We start from the raw sequence: 22,219 nt of genomic DNA, 5'->3' as shown, positions 1-22,219 counted from the left end.
GACGTACTTATTTTCATTGCTGGCATCATAGCGTGGAGATGGGTCATAATCATTTCCGTTGACATCATAGCTTGCATAGGAATCCTAAGAAAGAAATCTCAGTGACTGAAGAGAAACGGCATAGCATGCTTTAAATGATTTTTATGCCTCTACTAGAAAGTAGAGAAAAACATATACTTGGTACTCTCTTCCTGTAACTATCCTCTTACATACATTTTTATTGCGGTAAAATACACCCAACGAAATGTAGCCTCCTAACCATTTTAAAGTATAAAGTTCAATGGCATTAAGTACATTCACACTGTTGTGCAACCATCACCACCCTCCATCCCCAGACCTCTTCATCTTGCAAAGCTGACACTTGGCACCCATCAGACGCTAATTCCCCACTCCCCAGTCCCCCAGCTCCTGGCAAACCCCTATTCTGCTTTCTGTCTCTAAGAATTTGACTGTTCTAGGTGCCTCAGATAAGCACAATCATACAGTATTTGGGTTTTTTCATGACTGGCATCTTCCATTTAATGTCCTCAAGGTTCATCCGTGTTGTAGTATGTGTCAGAATGTCCTTCCTCTTATATTTCTAATGTTCGTGTCTTTGTTTATATACTCATAGTCACGGTATTCATATCATTTCACATCCTCCTCTTAAAACACTTCAAAAAAGCTCTCCTGAGTTGTTGACTTCAAAACTGTCATTTCTAAGTGCTGCATAACTGTCTCTCAAACAGACACGACATGGGTGAACTTAAGCTTTGTTACACACGTAGGCTCATTAGAATATTGAATGCCTTCATCCTATGCACTATGTGCTAGGCTCTCTTCTTTACACTTACAAAGACATTCGATCCTCGCAATAACCTGTTGAGATACCATTTTACAGATGGTGACACTGAGGCCCAGAGGTGAAGCAACTTGCCTGAGGTCTCAGAGCTAGTGAGCTGCAGAGCCAGAATAGAAACCCAGACAGCTGAGTCCAGAGCCCAGGCTTTAACGATACCATGTTTCACGCTGCTCGTGTTAGTCCAATGACCAGCTCCACCCAAGTTTCTGAATTCTTTAGGACCCAGTCTCAGGAGTACATGTGACTCCTCAAACATCTGGACCAATCCTTCTGGGCAACCCCCGGCTCCAGGATGGCAGAGGGAAGTGTGTTTCGCCAACCCTCCCCATCATGGTTTTCTGTATCATTTAATATAATGGGGGGGGGGGCGTGGGGGAGAAATGGCACCTTACGGTTTTTAAAATTTGTACTTATTGAATGACTAGCATGGTTGAATATCTTTGCACGTTCCTAGGCTTGACTTACATAGTTTGGTGCCAGGTCGGGGTGATTCCGCTCTATGCCATCATCAAGGATGGTGACCACCACGTTTTTCCCAGTGTAGCCCTTCTTCCACGCTGCCTGGACGTTCATTTCTGATCGGCAGCGGCTGTTCTTGTCACCACAGTGCTGGATGCACAGAAGACACAAGGCACCCCCCCCGCCCCCCAGCACGGACTCCTTTAGGCCACACTGTGCCGTAGGATGGACACACTGTACCGCATAAACCCAGCAGGGATGTTCCTAAGTGTGTAAGGAGGAAACACTTCCCCGTGCCCTACAGAGCAGACAACCCCTTTCTCTCACCCATTTCCAGGAAGAGTAAATGTGAAGTGCTCCCTGTGCTTTTTCCACACCTGGCAATCTATCATTTTCCTAGGGCATCATTTTCCTGTGCGGGCTCTCAGTCTTCACTGTTTACTTAGTCCTAAGCTTGCATGAAATCACTCCTCCGCCCAGAGACTCCCCCACCACTTCCCTGGGGCATTTCACCTCATTCTTTTTTTTTTTTTTAAAGATTTTTTTATTTATTTGACAGAGAGAGACACAGAGAGAGAGGGAACACAAGCAGGGGGAGTGGGAGAGGGAGAAGCAGGCTTCCCGCCGAGCAGGGAGCCCGATGCGGGGCTCGATCCCAGGACCCCGGGATCATGACCCGAGCGGAAGGCAGATGCTTAACGACTGGGCCACCCAGGCGCCCCCATTTCGCCTCATTCTTAAACCGTTCACAAGAACATCTGTGCTACACAGCCTTGAAGTAGGGGTTTCACACTGATAGGAAGTGTGTCTGTTTCGGGTTGCTGTGAGGATTTAGCTCTGCTGGGGGGTAATTAAGCCATCTCGGCAACACAGCAATGCAAATGCCCTGGGGGCAGCGAGGCCGTACTCACCATGTACCACATGTTGGACCAAATGGGGTCGTTGAAATAGAGGGTCTGAGGGTCACTTCGCACGTGTCTCTTCACCCTGCGTTTAACTTCTTGTTGTTGGAACCATTTCACCTGGCAGGGAGAAATGCAGTTACTATTTATTTTATTTATTTTTATTTTTTTTATTTTTTACAGTTACTGTTTATTTTAAAGGGGATCTCATGATTGTATCTGCTGTCTCTCGGTAGGTGCTACACAAGTGTCCTTTTTCATGAATATCTGTCTCACAGGAGTCTTGGATAGTAAATACCAAGGAGACATTTTTCACTTCAAAATGACCACATTTGAAAGATGAGAACTCACGGCAGGGGAAATAGGTTTTGAAATCATTCTACTAAAAAAATTTAAAAAAGAGAGAGAGAGAGAGAAAGCTTGTAAAGTTGCCAGTGAATTGTCTGGTGACCCTTGGCCCAAATATGAAGGAAATACATGTGTGAGAATGGAAAGAGTGTGAAGAGGGGAGAAATTGATCAAATGGTTCTTGGAAGTTGGAAGCAAGATGTTCTACAGAGAGGACAGGAATCAGTAAATTATAGTAATCCAGATGTTGGAATTTTTAGCAGCCACGGGAAACATGGTACCAAAATAAGCACAGAGAAAAATCTAGAAAGAGACACGGCAAAATGTTAATAGCCACAATTCTTTGGTGGTGACATTATTGCTAATTAAAAATGTCTAAATTATTTTAGAAATTTAGAAATTTAGGGTTTTATAAATTTTCCATTGGCGTGATCTGCCTTCACAACCAAGTAAAATAGTCTGAGAGGGAGTATACATGATATTTAAGAGCGGGAATCCAGGAGCCTAGCGGCCTAGATTCAAAACCCAGGCCCACACTCAACCAGCTGTGAGACTGACAGTGGTCCAATAACCTCCTGGCCTCAGTTTGCTCATCTGTACAATGGGCACCATCATGGGTTGTCATGAGGGGGCACTGGCATATGAACTGGTGTATATAAAGCACTCACTTCAGTGTGTGTGTGCATGTGCATGTAAGAGTTTTTCAAGGTAGAAGACATTTATTTTGTTTTATTTTTTCTTTTAGAAGATCATGGGGAACAGAATTCCCATGCCCTGAAGCAAAGCATTTTCTTGGTCCTGCTGCCGTGGTCCCACCTGATTCAGTAATGGCTCCCTTTGGGGCCTGGTCTGGCTCTGGGGTGGAGATGGGCAGGATGAGGGCACCTGGGCTCTGCTCTCGGGAGTCTGTGCTCTAGGTGGGGGCTCCCACCAAGCAGCCCGGAGTGTGATGCAGGCTCTGAAGTGGCAGACAGGTAGGGAAGGTGGAGCGAGGAGGAGAAGGAAGGGGGGATGGGAGCCTCAAGGGCGGGGGCAGTGGGGGCCCAGGCACGGCTGGTGACCCCAGGCTCAGACCCAAGGCTGGCATAGCCACCCGTGGGAGCCACCCGAGGCAACTCTGGAAGGGAATAAAAGGCACCCAAGGGCAGAGGGGCAAGATGTCTTCCCTCAGACCTCTCTTGGCCTCAACTTCCCCACACTGTCCTGAAGGGGGTATGCAGAACAGCCCCACATACAGCCTCACACTTAAGGGTGAGGATTGATCTGAAAGGCAACACTGGTCAACAGGACAAAATGCTTAGAAAGGAGTATCACAGCCTGTCCCACTGCCAACGTGCTTTGTTCCTGAAACACCAGCAGACAGACCAGGTTCCTTAGAAACACCACAAACAGCTCAAAAACAATTTTGGGCTAGGCACTAAAATTAACCTCGGCCCCAAGTCCTAGACAATTTATGACTGCCGTGGATAGATACTTCCATGGAAAATAAAACTAGACAATGAGACATTTTGTTCACAATACCCTCTGATGGCATTTTGCAACCTCCCCATACATCACTGCCTGAACCAGAAAGATTTACTTAGTATAAAACGCTTAAGACAATATTTCCTAATCTGCTAAACACTAATTACAGAATAGAGTGTTACGTGTACCACTAATGGCCCCAAGCTCCCCGGCATGTTCCCAATCCATCTTGCCCCACTGACTTACCACCCATCTTACTGACATCCAGCATCTTTTGTCCACTGCGGACACCAGGCCCCACTTCCAGTTACAGAGGAGAAGGAGGTGAACTCTCCTCTTGCAAGCCCAAGTGGGTGACTCGCCCAAATCAGGGAGGTGACATGGGAAGGCAAGTTGCCCTAAGTCACAAGATAGTCCCCTAGTGGGATGAAAGAATATGGGCATCCTGGCCCCCAGTCACGGCTGGACTCTGGGTAAGAACCCAACATTAACACCGAATGCTGAGGGCAGGCAGTCATGGCATGGGTCCGTGGCACAGTTGGGGGCTCTCCCTCTAGCATGGTCTCAATGGAAACCCTCTCTCCTGCGACAGGTCATGATAAGTCTTTGACAACCAGTGAGGCGCTGTCAGGCCAATGGAACCAAATATAACAAATTATTCGGATGGAATCGCAAGTGACCTCACTGTCACAGGCTGATTGGGCCAGTGATCCCTGGGTCTGGGCTTGCTTGCCATTTTCTTTCTCTGGGCTCCAGTCACTGCCTTGTTTCTCAGCCAAGTGCTGGGAAGTACAAGGGGATCCTAGACGCTTGTATCTCGTCATTTGCCCAGTCTACCTGGCCTCATTCCTCTGGACGGTACGGCCCCTCTGGTTGCATATTCAGTTGCTCGCTTGACAAAGTTGCATTGAGTGTTACTGTATGTCTGATGCCTGAATACCACTGCATCCCATCTAGGACCAAGGCACCCTCTGCTGCACCCCCAGCTCAGATACAGGATTCTGCAGAGGCCCCTCAGGCTGGAACCCAGGAGCCACCTGGCCTGTCCAGCAAGGTCACAGGGGCTAACCCAAAACCACGTGACTAAAACTTTAGCTCTCCCATCAAATAGTATCTGTGCCTGTCCTTGTTAAAGGGGTGACGCTCCCACAGGCATGTCTGAGGGTCTTTGTTCATGAACACTGATGTGATTTATGAGAAAGGGATGGGTAGTTTAGGATCTCCAAGGAGGTGTCACTCATGGAATGATTCTTCTGCAGAACTTGGGAACAAATAGGGCAAAACAGTGAAGTGGTCCTGATGGTGGGTGTCGAGGCTGGCAGGGAGACCCGACTGAGGCTATTTTCCTTGATGCATGTGATTATCTTTCTTAGAAAAGGCAACCCAGGATCCTTTGTGGGGTTTCAAGTATTCTTCATACTATTTCTCTGGCAGTTTATCTGGATGGCCCCTTTACATTGAAGATTCACTCATGGTCTATCCAGATCCCTCAACTTCCTGGGGAGGCGTTCAGACGTTATCTTGGTGAAAAATGCAGGGGAGGAGACAGTGTACTGTACACACAATCTACCTTTCAAGGCCACAGACATAGAACTCAGAAAATCAGTCCTAAACTCAAGTAAGTCTGCAAAGGAGTGGGCCTGGAGCATACTAAAATACATTCAGGGCCTAAGTATGCCTGGTAAGGGTTGAGCCCAACCTTCTTATGAAGACAATGGATCGTGCATCAAACCTTCAGATCACTGGACTAAAGGAAGAGGGAATATTATGCACAAGAAAGTGCCTGCTCATTCTACTTCACTCCCCACAGGCTTCTTTTTTTTTTTTTAAGATTGTACTTATTTATTTATTTGAGAGAGAGAGAGGAAGGGCAGAGGGAGAGGGAGACAGAGAATCTCAAGCAGACTCCACACTGAGCATGGAGCCCAATGTGGGGCTCGATCCCATGACCCTGAGATCATGACCTGAGCTGAAATCAAAGAGTCAGATGCTCAACCAACTGAGCCACCCAGGCCCCTCCATAGGTTTTATAGTAGGTTGATGGTGGCCTCCCAAAAGGTATGTCCACCCAGAAGTAACTAAGTTAAGGATCTCCAGATGAGATTACCCTGGATTATTTGGGTGTGCCCTAAATTCCAAAGACACGTGTCCCCATACAAGAAGGCAGGAGGACAGCCCTCGGGAAGATGGAGACAGAAGCAGAGATGGGAGGGATGCAGCCAGAAGCCAAGGAACACCTGGAGCCAACAGAAGCTGGAAGAGGCAAGGAAAGATTCTCAGCTGGAGCCTTCAGGGGAGTTACTGCCCTATGGAGACCTTGATTCCAGACTGCTAGACTTCAGGACTGTGAGATCATAAATTTCTATTATTTTAAGCCATCCAGTGTGTGGCCAATTTGTTACAGCTGTCCTCAGAGAGTAATACAGCTTTAAATAGTGGCCTTAATCAGGGCTGGGATTTTTCAATGTTTAAGAACCCATGAGGCTGTCCTGGTAATGGAGGATCTGGGATTCCCAGCTCGGCCAGGCCTCCCCTCTCGTCACTGGTGATGAGAACACATGGGACCCCAGAGGAGGGGCTGCTGTGGCTGAGGCTGCCCTGGGAGGTACCCTGGGCCAGGGAGAGATGCTCGAGGCAGCCGCTCTTTACCACTATCTTCAACCCCAGAACAGCTACCCTGGTGTTCCCACTGGGGCCAACTCTGGCTAGAACCACCTCCCATACAGATCTGTAGCTCTTGCCCCGACCACTCCCTGCCTGACAGGTCACACGGCCCTCCTCACCTCTCCCCTCTGAACCTCACTCTACCCCCAGGCTACTCTCGCCTGGCCTTCCACAGCCAGCAGGGCTGGCTGTGCCACGAGGCTCTGCGCCTTCTGACTGGAGTGCCCTTCCCCCCTCCCTGGGCCACTTACTTCTATTCATCTTTTGACCTCCACACGTGCTGGAAACCTTTTCTGACATCCAGGCTGGCCATTGAAGGGGTCCCCCTCGGGGCTCCTAGGCTCCCCTGCATGTCTCTTTACCACTGCCCTCACCCCCCAGTGCGCACACTGTTATTCAGGAGCCCTTCTTTCCTCTCAGGAGGGATGACTGAGGTCACCCTTTTTTCCCCAGCTCTCAGCAAACATCTGCCCTGTAACAGGTACTAGCTCAGGAAAGCTTTGCTGGACCAAAGTATCATCCTCTTTCTTACGGAAAAGGCAAAATGAAAACTGACACAGGCTGAATACAAACTTCGGTGAGTCTCTGCCTGAGGTCTAGGGCTTGTCCCGCACCTTGTTCTTCCGGCACTGGCCAGTCCATGATTGGATGTATCTGGGGGTCCGTCTGATTGCCCTCTGCTCCCCACTGGCCTGTGGGCGGGCCTGGGTTTTCCTCACCGCTGTATTTTAGTGTGCCAGGCAATGTGTGGGATATAGAAGGAGTTCACTAAATGCTTCTTGAACGCAGGAGTGAAGTTCAATGAATACATTTCAGATTACAAATATAACCACAAGTAGACTATTAAAAACACATTTCAGCGGAGAAAATGCAATTGAGTCTTAATGACCACCCGATGACCTTGATTGATTTTTTTTTTTTTTTTTTTTTGTGGAAGATCAACCATAAATGATTTGGGCCAAGAGCAAGGTTTGCCAAACATGTGGCCCAAACACAAATCAGCTCTCCTAGCACACCTGTATAAACCTGTATAAAATGTCTTGATTTCTTCAAAGTCATGTTTTGAAGGTGGAACTTCACGCTGATCCTTTTCCTTTTACCTATTTTTTGGGGGGTATGTTTCTTGCTAAACCTACAGCATATTTATCATAGAAAGTTATTTGCTCTGGGGAAGAGAATTCTAGGCATGCAGAAGACTTCCTCATCTTCCCAAGGTTACCGTGAATAGCAATGCTTTCTTTTGCCGGGCATGCCCCCACCCCATCTTTCTTCTTGAGAAGTCAAATTAAAATTAGTCATCTGGGAATGCCATTCTATAGAGAAGGTAAAATGTAAAGATGTGTATAAAGAGGTGACATAATGAGCAGGATCCCACTAGATGGCCTGTGGGTGTCACGGGTGATCAATGCTTACTGAACTGTAAGAGTGTCCAAGTGTCATTCTGGCAGGCGTAGCTTGGGCAGCCCTGGGCATATCCTCTTCCCTGTGGGCCACAGGCATGCTGCCAGACCCGAAGCTGGCCTAGCACAGCAGTCGTGGGCTTGACAAGTGACAAACGGTTTGTTTTGTAGCTTCCTCCCATAAGCCCATGTCGGCAGCGAGAGCATGAAAGCCCAGCTCTATTCCACCCAAAGCCACCATGTGCTCACGCCCTGCTGCAAAGCCCTCAATGGCTCATGGGGGCCCCACTATGGCTTCAGAAGCCTCAGGAAGTTGGTAGGAGCTAGAAAGTCCTAGAAGGGGGCTCCAGGGTCTTTGCCCTGAGATTGAGCTAAGGCGACAAAGGCCATTCACAGAGATCCTTGCTCCCACACCCTCTCAGGACCCCGCTACCTCCAGGGGAAGGGCACACATTTGAACTGAGTTGCTAAACTCCCCTGAAGTGCCCACTGGTACGCTCAGTTTATTGAGAGTTAATTCTGTATAGGTTTTGTGTTCCATGCACGGTTGTATCCAGAGCGTGGGAGACAGCTCCTGCCAGCTCGCTTTTTTCTTTCTCCCTTAGCATCATCAAAGTGAAGGGCAGCCTCTTCTGTAATTGCTGAAGGACAGGGAATTCCCTCTACTGCTTGCTTGTGAGTAAGCCAGCCCTGACTGCAGGCCAGGAAATAGCTGTGGAAGAAGTCAGAGGCCAGACCCCCGAGGGCCAGGTGCCACCAAATCCTAAGAGAGAACAAGCTCACCAGAAGGAATGTAGACGATAAACCTCTGTCTTCACTCTGCCTGTGGGAGGCTGGGTGGCCTGCCTGGGCTTCAGCCTCCAAGCTGTAAGGTCAGGGGGTCGGGTCAGCCCATATCTGAGATGCCTTTGTACTCCATAGTCTCTGATGCTTAAGATCTTGGTTCCTGTCAACACTGACTCCTCTCAACGCCTTGGCCCAACGTTCACTGGGGCAACTTTCAACCAGGTAAAAAGCTAAGAAGCTAACCTATGGAGTGGAGAATTGAAAGAAAGAAAAATAATACTCCCCGACAAGTGCAAGTCACCTTACAGCTTGCAAGGTGGCTCCTGTCACATGATGGGCAACGGTTAATGCACACATGAAATGAGCCAGGAGCTAAGCTGGGGCCTTCTTCCCCTAGGGCCTAGGGTCCCTCAGGAATGGAAAGACAGGCGAACATCCCAGGGAGCCCCAGAAACTATAGGCAAAGTAGTGTGAACATGAGGACATGATTTCTTTTTTCCTCTGGAGAGAGAGAGAGAAAGAATCCAGAACTTTCATCAGCTTTTCAAAGGGGCCTGTGATTCCAAAATGGGTATGAACCATTGAATTCAGCTAGGCTCACAGAGTAGAAAGTGGATCAGGGCTTTCCATATGAGGAATTGAGAAGTGCAGTCACACTTATGTTCCTGGGGGTGGGGGGTGGGGCAGAGGGGCCAGTCCCCCAAGCAAGCCATGACTGGACAGCCTCATTACCCTCAGTGAGACGCCCGAGCCTCTCTGAGGGTATCACCTGGGGGGGGGGGGGGGGATGCTGGGCTGCTCTGACAGTTGCTCAGCTGGAAACCCAGGAGCCAGGGCAGTTGATGAGGGAGAAGAGAAGGAAGATGAACCAACAAAATAAAGGGTATCCTGATGGTATCCTGACTCAGCTTAAAAACCCACCATCCTTCTCCTCCCATGTCGCAGAGGCAACTGGGGTCTAGCCCCCAATCCACTTCCTCACCCACAGCCAGAGCTGAAACAACGTGTAGCCCATCTCCAACCCTTGCCATCCAAGCCGAACCACACGGGCCACGACTGTTTCACGTTGGTGAGAAATGACAGTACTCATTCTGCCCGTTTCGGAGAGTAGGAAGTGTGAAAGCACTTTGGGAAATGGACTCTCCTCATTCATTTGTAAGTTAGTTCTCACTCTGCTGAAAGGAAAGAGAAGGTAGTCCTGTCCCCCCTTGAGTATCACCTGCCTCTACTCAGGGACAACGGGGCAGGTGGCTAGAGCCTAGCGCCCCTCCCCTCCACAGTGTTCACCAAGCCGACACTGGTCAGCACCATCATTACTGTCATACACAATGCAGTGTAATAATTCATTCAAGCCCTTTTTCGGATTTTTGTCATCATGTTACAAAGGCCGGCCACGATTCACTTCTAATGTCGTTATTTAAAAAGAAGGGGATAAGCAAATGATAACAGATACAACTTGATTATGTGAACCTACTCTGTGCAAACTGAGATATGTTTCAATAAACATTGACTAAGTGTCTGTCTACTATTTCCTGGGTAATCTGCTAGACTCGTAAGGCAATAAAACAACTGAGATGTGGCCTTGGCCCTCGAGAACTTTATAATCCACTGGCAAGAGATGGGCTCACATGCTTCTATCTGGAAGCCCTTCCACCTCAGGTCGTCTTACCTTCCCATTGCCTCTCCTTGGGATCTGGAAAACTGCACACTATCCCCAGCCTCGTGCTCCCAGCCCCCTGGGAACCATCTGTAGCTCCCATCAACCTCGGCCCTGTCGCTTACCAGATTCCAGGCATACTAAACCACTCATCACTCCCACCAAACACTGCTGTGCACTCCTGTGTGCTCCCACCTGGGCCCTTGATCTTGGTACTATTTCCAAAATGGCCAGGAAACAGATGTTTACAGGAACAAAAGGGAGGAGGCCGTGGTCAAGTAAATCCGACAGCTGCCGAGCTGGATAGGCTTCTTTCCTGCTCTTGTGTGCAAGAGCCTCAAAGAGGAGGACAGCACAATTTCTCCTGCATCCACATGACCACTAAACCCTTCAAGATGGTGCATCACCTGTGACCGCGGGCAGCTCGGAATGAAGGCTGGAGGTGGAGCCCCCACCTAGACCCTCTCTGGCCCTGCCACGCTCAAGTGTCCGACTGGGACGAGAGTAGTGAGATAAACAGACATGACCCCTCCGCTCCTGGAATCCAGTGAGGAAGTCCCACAAGTCTAGAATATAAACATACAACTGTAGGGAGAGCAAGTCAAATCGGAGGGCGCTGAGCTAACTTCTGGTGGCAGGCACACAGGAGCTGAGACGAGCAAGGAAGAGACAGGGTCTGCAGGGGGAAAGTGCCAATGCCACGTGAGGGGGGCTGGAAAGGCCAGTGTGGCTGGGGTCCAGGGGCCACAGAGAAGCCGGAGGAAGAAGGGAAGGACCTCCCAAGGGCCAGTGGCAGCATCCCATATGTGTTTCACAGGATCTCTTGGGAGGGTGGCGAGCAGACCGGTGAGAGGTGAGGAAGCCCAGGGCAGGCCAGTGAGGGGGTCAGGGCAGTGGTCCAGGTGAGAGAGGGCCGGGGTGCAGGGAGCGACACGGGACAAGGGGAGCACGGAGTTGTATAGGAGACGGAACAAGTGTGGTGTGAGGGAAGTTGCTGTTCATGCCGTGGATGCAGATGAGGCAGGGTCAGAGGTGGTCAGCTGGGTCGGGGACGCGTGGACTTTGACATGTCTATGAGGCATCTAGGCGGAAGCATCGAATGTGCTGGTGGAATAATAAAGCTCCGTATTTCTGAAGTATATTTTAAAATTCTAAATTTTTTTTTTTTACCAGTTCAGAGTAGCCATTCCACTCGACCCAGTCAGGTCATCCTGAAAACATGAAGAGACAGTTGGAGATGTCTCTTGTCCCCAGATGGACAAATCCATCGGACCCTGGGTGGCGGCCCTCCCCTGCCCTCGGCCCCCAGCTACAAGTTCATTGACCCTGAGAGCAACGTGGTCACTTACTGTCTATGTGCTTGAATTTGCCAGGAACTTTTTGTTTGCACTTCGAATGGCTCTAGCACACAAAACTCTCAGATAAAACTCCATCTGTGGTTAATGGAAAGATCTGCTTAAACGTTGCATCACTGCTGGAAAGAAACCTGAGCTTTGATTAAACTCTGGGGGCAAAGTCCCATCCTACAAAACAGAGTGCCTACTCTGGTCGTAGAAACCATTTCCAACTTCTGAGCTTAAAACACTGACATACAGCCTCAAACCGAAGGCTCCCACCGCCCCAGAAGGAGCCAGGGAGGGCCTGCCTGGTAACATCTTTATCCTTCCATTTCCGTCATCAATCTGGCTGAGAACGGAAAGGAAGGGAAGGGCTGGGCCACAGTCATCACACTAAAATGTAAGGGTTGGAAGATGCAGCCAGCCACGCCGAACTATAAGCCAGCTTGGAACAAAATCAGAATAAGTAATTTAAAAAAAATTTGTGAGCCCTTACAGCCATTGGCTGATGCTTCTGTAACATTCACCCTTCTCCAGACTTTTGGCAAAAGAACAAGTTAAAAACAAATGCTTTCAGTTTGCTTAAATGACAGCCCTTGGAAAAACCCAGTGACTGATACTGCGCGCACGGAGAACAGTCGGGTTGTTCTCCCAAGGAGAGGGCTGATCCACAAAGCCCTTGGAGCAAAATGGCCCTTTTCCGAGGGTGGTTAAGAAAAAGCATCGAGTAAAGGTAATTAAGAATGTAAAGAAAAACGACGGCACAATTCTGGGACGGGATCCGTGCAAAAAGAAAAAAAAAGATGCTGAATAAATGCGTGTGTCTGTACGCATGCATGTGAAAAGGAGGCTTCAGTCTCCAGTATTCCCTCCCCACTTGTGTTTTGTTTTTGTTTTGTTTTGTTTTAACAAACGTACATTCCATCAGCTCTTTTGTGAGGTAGGGGTGGATTGTAAATTCCATCCCTTATCAAAGTGCCTTTTATACAATAGGGGCTGGAGCTAATTACAATAAAATACCATCTGCATTCGATCGCACTGTACTCGAAGCCCTGTAACGTTCATTTCCAGTGTGGTCATTCGAACCTAACGGCGACTTTGCATTCCAGTGTCTCTGAATAATATTAACTCATCTTGTCCTTCCCTTAATAATACTAATCACACAATCTCCACATGCCTAGGTGTCGCAGAAATGCTTCGCTGGTGTAGGAAAGCGTTCTGGAGCGCTGCAAGAAGAGGGGACACGAAACACTTGGGTAAAACAGCTAGTTTTGCCCAATATTTCATCAGAATGACGAGGCTGAGTAAATATTAGTCAGTCAGACTGACAGCTAATTGATGTGGTTTGTATTCAACTAGACTGATTTAAACAGGGCGATTTCGCTTGCAATTCTGAATTCATAATTGGGTCAGATGTCTCTCTGCTTTCCCCGCGGCTACAAATTTAATTAGTGCTGCGAGAAAGCAGTTTCCAATCGCGCGGAAGTCGCAGGCAGGGCTGGAATGTGCAAGCTGTTTACCTTTTCTCTCTTTCTTCTATAGTGGAACGATGCTTTGATAGCAGCCGTGCCAGGAGCTTATTAAGCTCTTGTATAAAAAGGACTTTTATTTGAAAGAAGCCTAACTGCCACAGTCTTTGCTAAGAGAAAGTCTATCCTTCCTTCTCCTCCCTTCAAGGACACGGCTGATGGCTGGGAATGGTTTGCCCTAGTCCCAAACGGAATGGAGTACTCTGGACGCACCTCAAAACCTCCGCACCTTAGATGCTGCAGTGGAGGCGGGTCTGGACACACCCACCCCGCGCCCTCAAGCCTTCCCAGGGCTCCTTCTCTGCTGCCTCGAACAATCTCATGCTCGACTCCCGTGCCCTGCTCTGCTGGGAGCTCACCCAGGGCGGACACCAGCTGGGTGGGCGTCTCTGCTTCCCCTGGGGCACAGGGCCTGGTGCCCAGCAGGTGCACAATCAATATTTGGGGAAGGAAAGGAAGTGCAGTCAAGTTGAATACCTTTAAATGGTTTTTTGGGGGGGGGACGGTTTAGGTGTTTTGTTTGTTTGTTTTGGTTTTCTAGTTTTTTTTATTTATTTACTAGAGAGAGAGAGAGCATAGAGGGAGAGGGAGAACCGGACTCCTCACTGAGCAGAGAGCCCAACATGGGACTCGATCCCAGTACCCTGGAATCATGACCTGAGCTGAAGGAAGATGCTTAACCGACTAAGCCATGGCACCCCTGTTGTTGTTGTTGTTTTAAGATTCATTTATTTATTTATTTTGAGAGAGAAAGTGAGTGGGGGGACGGGCAGAGGAAAAGGGGAGAGAGAATCCCAAGTAGACTGTGCTGAGCACAGAGACCAACGTGGGGCTCCATCCCAGGACCCTGAGATCATGACCTGAGCTGAAATCAAGAGTCGGACGCTTGACCAACTGAGCCACCCAGGTGCCCCAGATACCTTTAAATGCTTTAAAATTTAGTCACTTAAAAAAAAAAAAAAAGGATGTCTATAAAACCCAGGGCCTATTTGAACTCTGCCGTAGTTCTAACAATGGAGAAACAGCTTAATTCTCAGAACACCCTGTGGAAAAGGGGCGAAGAAATGCACTGCCCCATTATCTTCTCATTGCATGCTTCTGTTGGGGAATGGGGCGCCCCCATTCAAATGGCTTGCCCTTTGTTGTAACTATCTGCGCGGTCACAATTTAATAACTCTGAAGACTTCCGATGAAGAATAAGCATGTCGTCTTCACAAGAGTGAGCACACTGTTTGCTTGGAAGTGAAACTGTGGAGGGCCTGGCAGCCACTCTCTTCCTAGCTCCGAAGTTTCTCAACGCTTTGACCGATGCTGCTATGAATCTCAGCACCCCCTTGCAGCCTCAAAGAATGCACGTTTCTTTGGTGACCAGCACAGAGTACCCCTTCCTCTCAGTTTTACGCTGACGGAAGCATTGGGTCTGCTCATCCTTCTCCAATTGTCCCATCCTGTGGGAATCAGCAACCACAATCTCGTTCTGCTTCCAAGAGGAAAAAAATATACCAGCCCCTTTGAAAAACCATTCCTTCCAATTCCACGGTGTGAATGCACGTAGGTATAATCATAGCCCCCTATGACCAGGTGAGCTGATGTACGTTAAAGTGCTCAAGCACACAGTAGTCCCTCAATGAACATCGACTTCTTTTTCCCTGCTAAGAAGGAATAATGGGATTAGCATAACACTTCATATCTATTTCCTTCTATCTATCCACCTATCCATTCGTCCACGCGCCTATAAAATCAATTCAGAAATATGTACAGGACACGTCTGCCTCGTCACAGCCCAATTACATGAATGAGTTCCACGAAGACCAGTTTCTCACGTGCTTGAAATCAGAACACCACAAAGTGATACTCTGGAGAAGCATGTTTCAGGTACTGTGCCCAGGGATAGACCATCTCTCCCGCGCACCCACCCTGCCACCCCCCAGCTCAGCCATTATAAAAGGAGCCACGACGGTCAGTGGGGTGACCTGGGACAACACCAAGAACCCATTTCTCCATGGAAACTTTATTATAAATATTATGTGGGAATAAAGAAATAGTATTGTGGGGGCGCCTGGGTGGCTCAGTCGGTTGGGCGACTGCCTTCGGCTCAGGTCATGATCCTGGAGTCCCGGGATCAAGTCCCGCATCGGGCTCCCTGCTCGGCAGGGAGTCTGCTTCTCCCTCTGACCCTCCTCCCTCTCATGCTCTCTGTCTCTCATTCTCTCTCGCAAATAAATAAAATCTTAAAAAAAAATTAAAAAAAAAAAAAAAAGAAAGAAATAGTATTGTGTACCAGCTTGGAAACCCAAACTAAGATTTAGCACAGTGCTTTTAAGAGAAGGCAATTTCCACGTTCGAAAACTATGATTTACCAACGGCCTCGTTTCTTTGTTGGGACTGCTACTGCTTCTCACGTGAACTTCCATCTTCCCTCCTAGCACTCATCACCCTGTGACAGATCACCTATTTTTCTACTTACTGCTTCATTTTCTATCAGCCTGACCACCCACTCCAATGGTGCTGCTATGGACAGAGCCTGACCCATGGCTGGTATTCCAACGTCACCTGCTGAATGAAATGAAGTCCTCAAAAGCTAACCTGACCATCTTGAATTGTTAAGCTTACCAAGTATCTGTTGACTGGCGTTTGTGAAATATTAGTCTCAAATCTATTCAGAGAGGATGTATAATTCATGACCCAATAAACATGAATTATATGAAAACAAACTGTTAGCCTCTTGGCAAATTATACTTGTTCTAATCTCAAAGATCACATGAATTTGTAAGGGGAAAACAGTTATATTTCCTGCCCAAGTTTTTAAATTCATGGTAACCATTAAGACATGTGTTACGACAGCCACAAAAACATCCATCAGCCCAATCTCTGATTTCATTACTAAAACACTAGCTTGAATTGCCTAGTCTTTTTGCTTTTGTGGGTAATATCCATATACTTATCTCCTCTGATTACTGTGTGTTTTGGTCATTTTTAAAGATTTAAAATATCAATAGATCTATACTCATTTGATTGTTGCTTCAAACTGAAGCCCAGAATTGAAATTCTCCAGTCTGACAAGGGACCACATATTTCGAGCATTCAGATGGTCTGATGTGTTGCTGTACATCTGTCTTGCTTTATTCAAAGCGGATAAGGAAAACTAATGACTATGTAGCATCACGTTAAAAATCAAGACTCAGTTATTTTTAGAACCACAGACCCAGACTAAAAGCAAACAATACGCCAGGCCTTAGGAAAGGGCCCTGTCCCGGGAGCAGAGATCTGTACCTGGGGGTCCATTCTGAGGAAGGTATGAGGGCCTCTGCTACTCAAGGTCGATCTTTTAAAGGTTTTGCTATGATAAAAATGGTAGTAATCTTCCAGGTTTCCAATCTGCAAAAAAAGAAGCAGGATGTTATCAGTTAATACAGTCTTTTTAAAATTTTTTTAAGATTTTATTTATTTGAGAGAGAGAGAGCACACGAGCAGGGGGGAGGGGCAAAGGGAGAGGGAGAAGCAGACTCCCCACTGAGCAGAGTAGGTGCAGGGCTCGAGCTCAGATCCCTGAGATCATGACTTGAGCCAAAGGTAGACGCTTAATTGGCTGAGCCACCCAGGTGCCCCCAGTTAATAGTCTTATAACCAGCTTCAAAAATCCTCCATCCGACAAAAATCTTCTCCTTCTCTGAGAGACTCATTCTACTCCCAAAGGACACACACTCTCCATTACGCTTTCCCACTCATCTCTCTGGCCAATATTCAGCGTTTACAAACACGAAGGTGGATTTAGATACTCCTTTTGGGACAAACAATGCAGGGTAGTATTTCCAATGAAGCACATGCTCTTCCAGATCTTGTGGTAAGTTCATAGCCTTTAAAATTTGTACTCTCTTGGCCAAGTTTTGTAGACAAGAATTAATGTTCACTTAGGGTCAAGCATCCCTGAAATAGCTAAGTTAGTGTCAAGTCAGGCCTGCACCAAAATATTCATTTATAAACAAACTCCACACTCTCCACCCCACGGGTAAACTGAAATATCTAAGAATGAACGTTCGCTCCCAAGCGCAACAAGGGAGCCAAAGAAAACACGCGGGTCCATCTGCTTGGGGATTGTGAAAAGGTCAGATGAGAACAGCCAAACGCCCAGGGTGTCCCAATTTTCTGCCAGGGGTGGTTTGTCGAGACAGATTTCAGCTTGAGGGCTGGACAGAACCAAGAGAAGCAATGGATGTGGCCTTCAGGACAGGCGGGCCCTCGTGCCTCAGTGACCCTTAAGTATCAGGACGTTGTTCTCAGAAGACCTGTTTCTTGTTCTGACTTTTACTCATTGTTGAAACTAGCTTGTTGGTCACCGTCCTTGAAAGCAGAGCTTTTTAAATGAGACTGGACCGAATATTACACAGACTTTCGAGCTGCCCTTCTCAGCCGAAACTACCCTAGTTTCTTTTCCAGTTTCTGATCAAAGGACGAATTTAGGACAATTTGTACTCTAGAGTGGCACATATGTGGTGATTCTGATACAAACATGGTTCAAACCCTGCCTTCCCCCTTCACCACCACGGGCCATGTGACCTTGGGCAAGGGCATTCGCCCCCTGTGAATCTTGATTCTTTCCGTGTAAAGTGGGGCTCAAACTACCCAACCACTGGAGTTAAGAATAACTAAAGTCTGCATAACTCACAACCTTTAGCTATACCCACCTCACTCAAGCCATTTTGTCTGCTGCGACCTGATCCCAGGAGGGTTGACCGGCCCGGGGAGAGACCTGGATGGATGTGGATGCTCTGAGTGGCCATTTCCACATCTTTCCACAAGGCCAGAGGCCTCCAGCACTCCCGTCCTCATTTCCAGCAATCCCAGGCAGCCTGGCTCCCTCCTGTTCCTGAGTGGCAGGAGATACCCTGTTTGTCCTTGAAATTAAAATCCTCCTTTTTCACTTAAGCTTGCTCCCGTGTGTTCCTGTCGCTTACGACTATGGAACACTGAATACTATGATAGTCGTGAGGACTAAATAGGTATCCTCTGTATTGTGTCTAGAACCTGGTGGGTGTCACCCAGCGCTGGTTGGTGTGGGGAGCTGGGTGGGATTCTCTGTCTGACTCCTCTTCACGGCAACTCCATTCTCCTCACTGGGACCAGGATGCTTTCGATTTTGGCCAAATCTGGGTCTGCATTCTAACTCGACCCCTTCCTGAGGGGTGACCTGGGCTTAAGACCCTCTTTGAGTCTTAGTTTCCTCATGAAAACAGGAACTACTGCCTTGAAGTGTTGCTCTAAGACTTAAATTACATAAATCTAGAGAGAGCAAGCAGAGTGCCCAGCAGGTAGTAAGTGCTCAACAAATGGTTTTCCACAATGAACATTCTCAGTTCATTTTCTACCTCGAGGCATTTTTTTCCTACGACCATAAACCTCATGATTTTGGCCCTATTTTGCACAAAAGCACTTTTATTTCTCCTACAGATAAGTCACCTTGCTCACTTCTTCAACAAGAGTTCATTGCCATATATGTCATATATGTCGAAGGCTCCTCCTCACACACGCCAGAGCTGTGATTTAGAACCAGAAGCAATAATGGAGTCTTAACTTCGAGCCGTATTTAATCAGCCTGTTTGCTTCTGAGCTGCCACCATCCCTGGGCGATGTTTCACAACTTCTGGTCTTTTAACTCTGGCCATTCAAGTCAATTCCCATTCAGGGACATGGAGAAACTAAGAGGTGAATCAAATTTGCTGGCAAACGGATGGATGGCTTGCAGAGCTGCTGACCCTAAGCAAACCCATACCAGGGCGGCCCTGAAAGCCATTCAGGGCAGCACCTGGCCTTAGGGCAGCCACGCCGGGCCAGAGGCAGCCAACCCCAAGGCCATCCAGCTCCCTGCCTCTGAGCCACCATGACCATCCTTAGCAACGGCTCAAAGGGTCTGAGCTAACGAGAGCTGTTCTGCTTGAGCAATTCTTTGGAAGAAGAGATGCTCCCCCATAGCGCTGACCGAGTGGCATCAGTGACCAATGCCACATCTGTTTGGAAACTTCTGTCCAGCCCAGCATGGGGGCTGAGGGTCTGCGAAGGTCCACTCCCGGTGCAGAGGAGACGGGGACACCAGCTCAGGTTGTCCTCCTGCCCCTACAAAGCTAGCTGCAGAAGAAGCTGGAATGTGTTTCAGAAAAAAAGGCGAGGGGGTCAGGGCATTGCCTGTTCATAAATTTGAAAGCAGCTGAAGGGTCCTTCTGAGATTCTGGGTACCTCTGTCCACCCTCTGGGTCCTTATGCAGTAGGGTTGAGGGGGAGGGAAGCAGCCACAGTTCTTCCTCACAACCAAAGATTTGAGGCCAGATAGTGTAATTCAGAGCAGCATGGGACAGAAAGCGTCACCCGATACTGGAACTACCGTGAGGGGAGGAAGAAGAGCCCAGATCCTCAGGAGGGAGAGCCTTGACTCCCTGGTGGGCACGCATAGTCTGCAGACCAGATTAACGTGATGCCCCCGAGGTAGGGCTACAACTGTCCTCCCAAAGCCTGTAGAGAAGCTGTGGTTAATAAAATACCAATTCATTCAGAGTAGGGAGCGGAAAACTATGGCCCATGGGCCAAATCTGGTCTGCCTCCTATTTATCTTATTTTTTTGGAGGTAAAATACACATAATATAACATTTACCATGTTAACAATTTTTTTTTTAAAGATTTATTTATTTATTTGAGAGAGCGAGAATGAGAGAGAGAGAGAGCACATGAGAGGGGGGAGGGTTAGAGGGAGAAGCAGGCTCCTCGCCGAGCAGGGAGCCCGATGCGGGACTCGATCCCAGGACTCCAGGATCATGACCTGAGCCGAAGGCAGTCGCTTAACCAACTGAGCCACCCAGGCGCCCCCATGTTAACAATTTTTAAGCTTGCATGCAGCTTCAAGACTGCTGAGTACAATGTTATGTGGCCAACACCACCACCCACCTCCAGAACTTTTTCATCTTCCCAGACTGAAACTGCACATTTCACTAACTCTCATTTCCCCCTCCCCACCATTCTACTTGCTGTCTCTGTGAGTTTGATAGCTAGGGATAGCTCGTATGAGCAGAATCATTTGTGCTTTTGTCACTGGCTTATGTCCCTAAACACGATGTCCTCAAGGTTCATCCATGTCGTGACATTTGTCAAGATATTTTTCCTTTTCAAGGCTGAATAATATTCCCTTGCATGTGTGCGCCACATTTTGTTTATCCATTTACCCACTGATGGACACATGGATTGCTTCTTCCCTTTGGTTGTAGTGAATGATGCTGCTATGAGTAGGGGTATGCAAATATCTGTTCATGACCCTGTTTTCAGTGCTTTGGGCTATAGATACACCTCGTGTTTTTATCAATCAAGCTTTACTGGAGTACAGCCACACCCATTCATTGACCTACTGCCCGTGGCTGTTTTCATATTAAGATGGCAGAATTGTGGAGTTGCTACAGAGACCCTCTGGCCCACAAGCCTAAAACATTTCACATGTGGACTTTACAGAAAGAGTCTACCAACCTATGATTTAGAGCATTCGCTGCTGGGCGTATTTTGGGAGTCCAGCAAAGGCTCTGATGATGAACATGGCTTCATGACAATGAACAAGTCCTTCGCTGGTCCTCAGCTCACCTGCCACAGCAGCGTCGACCCCAGGTATGCCCCTCCCAACTCGGGGAGTTGCTCCTTAAGATCTCTGGGTGCCTACGGGAGCTAAGAGGACAGGATGGCTGGGAAGCCCCCATTCTCCCATCCGAGTACTAACCAGGCCCGACCCTGCTCAGCTTCCGAGATCAGATGAGATCGGGCACATTCAGGGTGGTATGGTTGTAGACTGGAAAGCTCCCGTTCTCGAGCAGGGTCACTGGGGACATGGCCACCGGCCTGGTTAAACATGAGGGACACCTGATCGTTCCGTGGCCCTGACCTACAGATGAGGGTATGGGAAAGAAGCATGGGCACGGCCCCATTTTACAGATGGGAAAGAAAATAGGCCCAGGGAGGTAAGCCCCATTGTTACCCTCAGAGTTTCCCAATTCCTGAACCAGCAATTTCCCCTCTCAACCCACAGATGAGTAGGTGACAAGACCTGACACCAAATGACCTACAGTACACAAATTCGGGTTTAGGATGATTGCAACGCATCTGGTACACCTTCAGGGTCAAACTGACAAGAGCCGGAATCATAAGAATGGATAGAAAAACAGGGGCAGCATAAAGACTTTTTGAATTCAAGGTAATCTCCTAAGTGAGGAAATGTCCTTATTTTGATTTGCTTTCTGCACTAAGTAGCTTCTCCTCCCGGCTTGGCAGGCCTGGCGATCCCATGCCATCCCGCGCTATGGCCCGGGGTGGTGTTTACACCAGGCCCCCCTGTGCTCCCGTGGTCACCACTCATGTGCTCTGTGCACCACGTCCCGAGCCAGGATGGAAGCAGCCTACCTTTATGAACACGGGGTGCAGGGGCTCCCACGGAATCCTGCTGTTTGAGGGCCCCGGTGGCCTCCCCTTCCTTCCCCTCCTTGAGAACGGAAGAGAAATTCTTCCCCCAGCATCCCAGGCTGCCTCCCCGTCCTGCTCAGCTCTGAGCGCTTCCAGAACCTACCTCAACTGGCTCTCCATCGATGAAGCTGATCTCTAGTCTACAAGGTGTCTTCTTTTTCAAGTCGTAACATAAAATTTCAGTAAGTGCCTTTTCTCTTTCTTGTCCATGTATTTTCACGATGCATTAATTAGAGCCAGTCCCTTAGTACCCCATCCAAGAAAATGAACAATCTGCTGAATATGGAATGCTCGTGTCTCTTTACTCAACAGTGATATGTAATTATACACATTAGTTGATAAAATTGG

At 48.2% G+C, this 22,219-nt stretch overlaps 1 protein-coding gene across 2 annotated transcripts in view; it reads right to left on the bottom strand.

Moving 5' to 3' along the window:
• PCSK6 (proprotein convertase subtilisin/kexin type 6) overlaps positions 1–16,743 on the bottom strand; it is a 134,387-nt gene extending 117,644 nt beyond the window's left edge. For both annotated transcript variants that reach the window (XM_021680644.2, XM_021680645.2), the window contains exons 1-4: positions 16,661–16,743; positions 2,212–2,322; positions 1,307–1,450; positions 8–84 (exon numbers count right to left, since the gene is read on the bottom strand). In XM_021680644.2, coding sequence (XP_021536319.2) covers positions 8–84; positions 1,307–1,450; positions 2,212–2,322; positions 16,661–16,672 — 344 coding nt within the window. In that variant the 5' untranslated portion in view covers positions 16,673–16,743. The remainder of the gene's footprint in view (positions 1–7; positions 85–1,306; positions 1,451–2,211; positions 2,323–16,660) is intronic.
• Positions 16,744–22,219: the final 5,476 nt, after the last annotated feature.

The sequence above is a fragment of the Neomonachus schauinslandi genome, chromosome 9 (genome assembly GCF_002201575.2).
Source record: "Neomonachus schauinslandi chromosome 9, ASM220157v2, whole genome shotgun sequence".
Classification (NCBI taxonomy): Eukaryota; Metazoa; Chordata; class Mammalia; order Carnivora; family Phocidae; genus Neomonachus; species Neomonachus schauinslandi.
This window is presented reverse-complemented; position numbering and strand designations above follow the sequence as displayed.